Source organism: Temnothorax curvispinosus, unplaced genomic scaffold, assembly GCF_003070985.1.
Source record: "Temnothorax curvispinosus isolate PA1 unplaced genomic scaffold, ASM307098v1 QBEX01012825.1, whole genome shotgun sequence".
NCBI classification, from domain to species: domain Eukaryota; kingdom Metazoa; phylum Arthropoda; class Insecta; order Hymenoptera; family Formicidae; genus Temnothorax; species Temnothorax curvispinosus.
The window spans coordinates 719-2,675 of NW_020222605.1; the positions used below are offsets into that span (position 1 = coordinate 719).

The 1,957-nt window shown below is 39.1% G+C and overlaps 1 protein-coding gene across 1 annotated transcript; it reads left to right on the forward strand.

The window, feature by feature from the left end:
* Positions 1-318: 318 nt before the first annotated feature.
* Positions 319-1,908, forward strand: LOC112462835. The gene has a single exon (XM_025028889.1). The coding sequence runs from the start codon at positions 319-321 to the stop codon at positions 1,906-1,908; it is 1,590 nt and encodes a 529-aa protein (XP_024884657.1).
* The last annotated feature ends 49 nt before the right edge of the window (positions 1,909-1,957 follow it).

The following is a 1,957-nucleotide window of genomic DNA, read 5'->3' on the forward strand; positions in this document are numbered from 1 at the left end:
AATGATGAATCTAGGTTGTGCTTTAACTGCAATGTATCTATTCTAAACGAAATAGCAATAATCGAAGCCGATCCAACCTGTCTTCGATTAAATGTGTTGAGACAAACAGCGAGTCAAACTTGTGTCATTTGTGATGCTGCAAATGATTTGCAGAGATTATTAGCTTGTAGGGTGAATGTTTTCATAGAAAGAAATATTTTTGTACCTGAAAATGTAAGATCATGCAGGCATCATTTAGATGCAAATGGATATTTATTAAATATTCTAATAGCTGGTCTTGGTTACATTAATAGGCCGATTATCATAAGAGGACCACAAATGTCCGCATTTTTTAATCAACTTAGACACGTCGCTGTAGCTAAAGCTAAGTTTATTGACGAAAATAGTTTAAACGATGAAGAATTTCAATGCATCGCACCGATAACAAAACAACAATTCCAGGATTTGTTAACGTATTGTGACCCAGTTCTCCAAAACGGTAGACACCGATATATAAGGAGAAAAGATTTATTGATGTTTCTATGCAAACTCAGACAAGGCTTGAGTGATGAGTTTCTTAAAGTCATATTCGATTACGGTAGTAAACAAAATGTAAGTACCGTTATAGACTATGTTAGAAGAGCATTAGCACAAAGATTTGTTTCAGAGAATATTGGGCCTAGATCGATAACAAGGCAAGATTTCATTGCTCGACACGTCACGGAGTTTTCTAATATCTTGTACAATCCTCAACCGAACGAACCGAAAGCCATTGTTGTAATCGACTCTACTTATGCATACATACATAAGAGTTCACATTTTCGTGTATTAAGGCAATCTTATTCCGTCCACAAACACAGGCATCTCCTAAAACCCACTCTAGTTGTTGCTCCTGATGGCTTCATTCTACAGATTTTTGGGCCATATTTTTCAGATTCTCGTAACAACGATGCAGAAATACTTAGGCATGATTTTGAAACAGATGGAAATGCACTGAAAGAATGGTTTCAACGTAACGATATAGTTTTGGTCGATAGGGGTTATCGTGATGCTATACCTCTTTTACAGCTGTTGGGCATCCAATATGAAATGCCAGCATTACTTGGGGCTGGACAGCGGCAACTAACGACCGAAGATGCAAATGCATCTCGTATTGTCACTAAGAGTCGTTGGATAGTAGAAAGTAGAAACGGTCATTTTCGGTCGGTGTTCAAGTTTTTTGCTAACACACTATGCTTACAGCATGCAAAAAACCTCGATGAGTTTTATCGTATCGCTGGTGCAATATTGAACAGGTATCATCCTATGATTCACATGGAAGGTGCAACTGCACAGGCGGCACAAGAAATCTTGGAGAGATCACGTATCCCAAATGCTGTGCAAGCAAGGGTGGAGGTAGACAATCTCACAAGAAGGAATGCACAATGGAGAAGACTGAATCATAGAGATATACCAGAGTTTCCGCTCCTGGATTTAGAATACTTAAGACATTTGACGCTTGGTGTATACCAAATCAATCTTGCACCATCTTACATACAAGATAAAGTTTTGAGAGACAATGATGAAGAATTTCAACTAGATAAACATTTAAATGAAGCGGGTTTTTTGAGGATCAGAGTGTACTCTAGGTTTCGAAATGCTGGAAGACACCAAATATTCATATTATTTCGAGTTGCTGATGACGAAGGTATTGAAAACGCTGATGATGCTGATCCAATTACTGGATATTATTGTACATGTCAGTCTGGAGCAAGGACTTTAGGTGCGTGCGCCCATGTAACCAGTGTGATATGGTTTCTTGGTTATGCGCGACATCAAGTGGATGTGAGGTATCCTGATCCATCATTATTGAATACAACATTAGATGCAGCCAATCGGGATGCAGAGGGACACGTGCCTAATGCTGAAATAGAAATAATCAACGACTGAATGGATAACTTGGCCGGCCCCCCCACAGTCTTGTCTTAGCTGGCCGGAC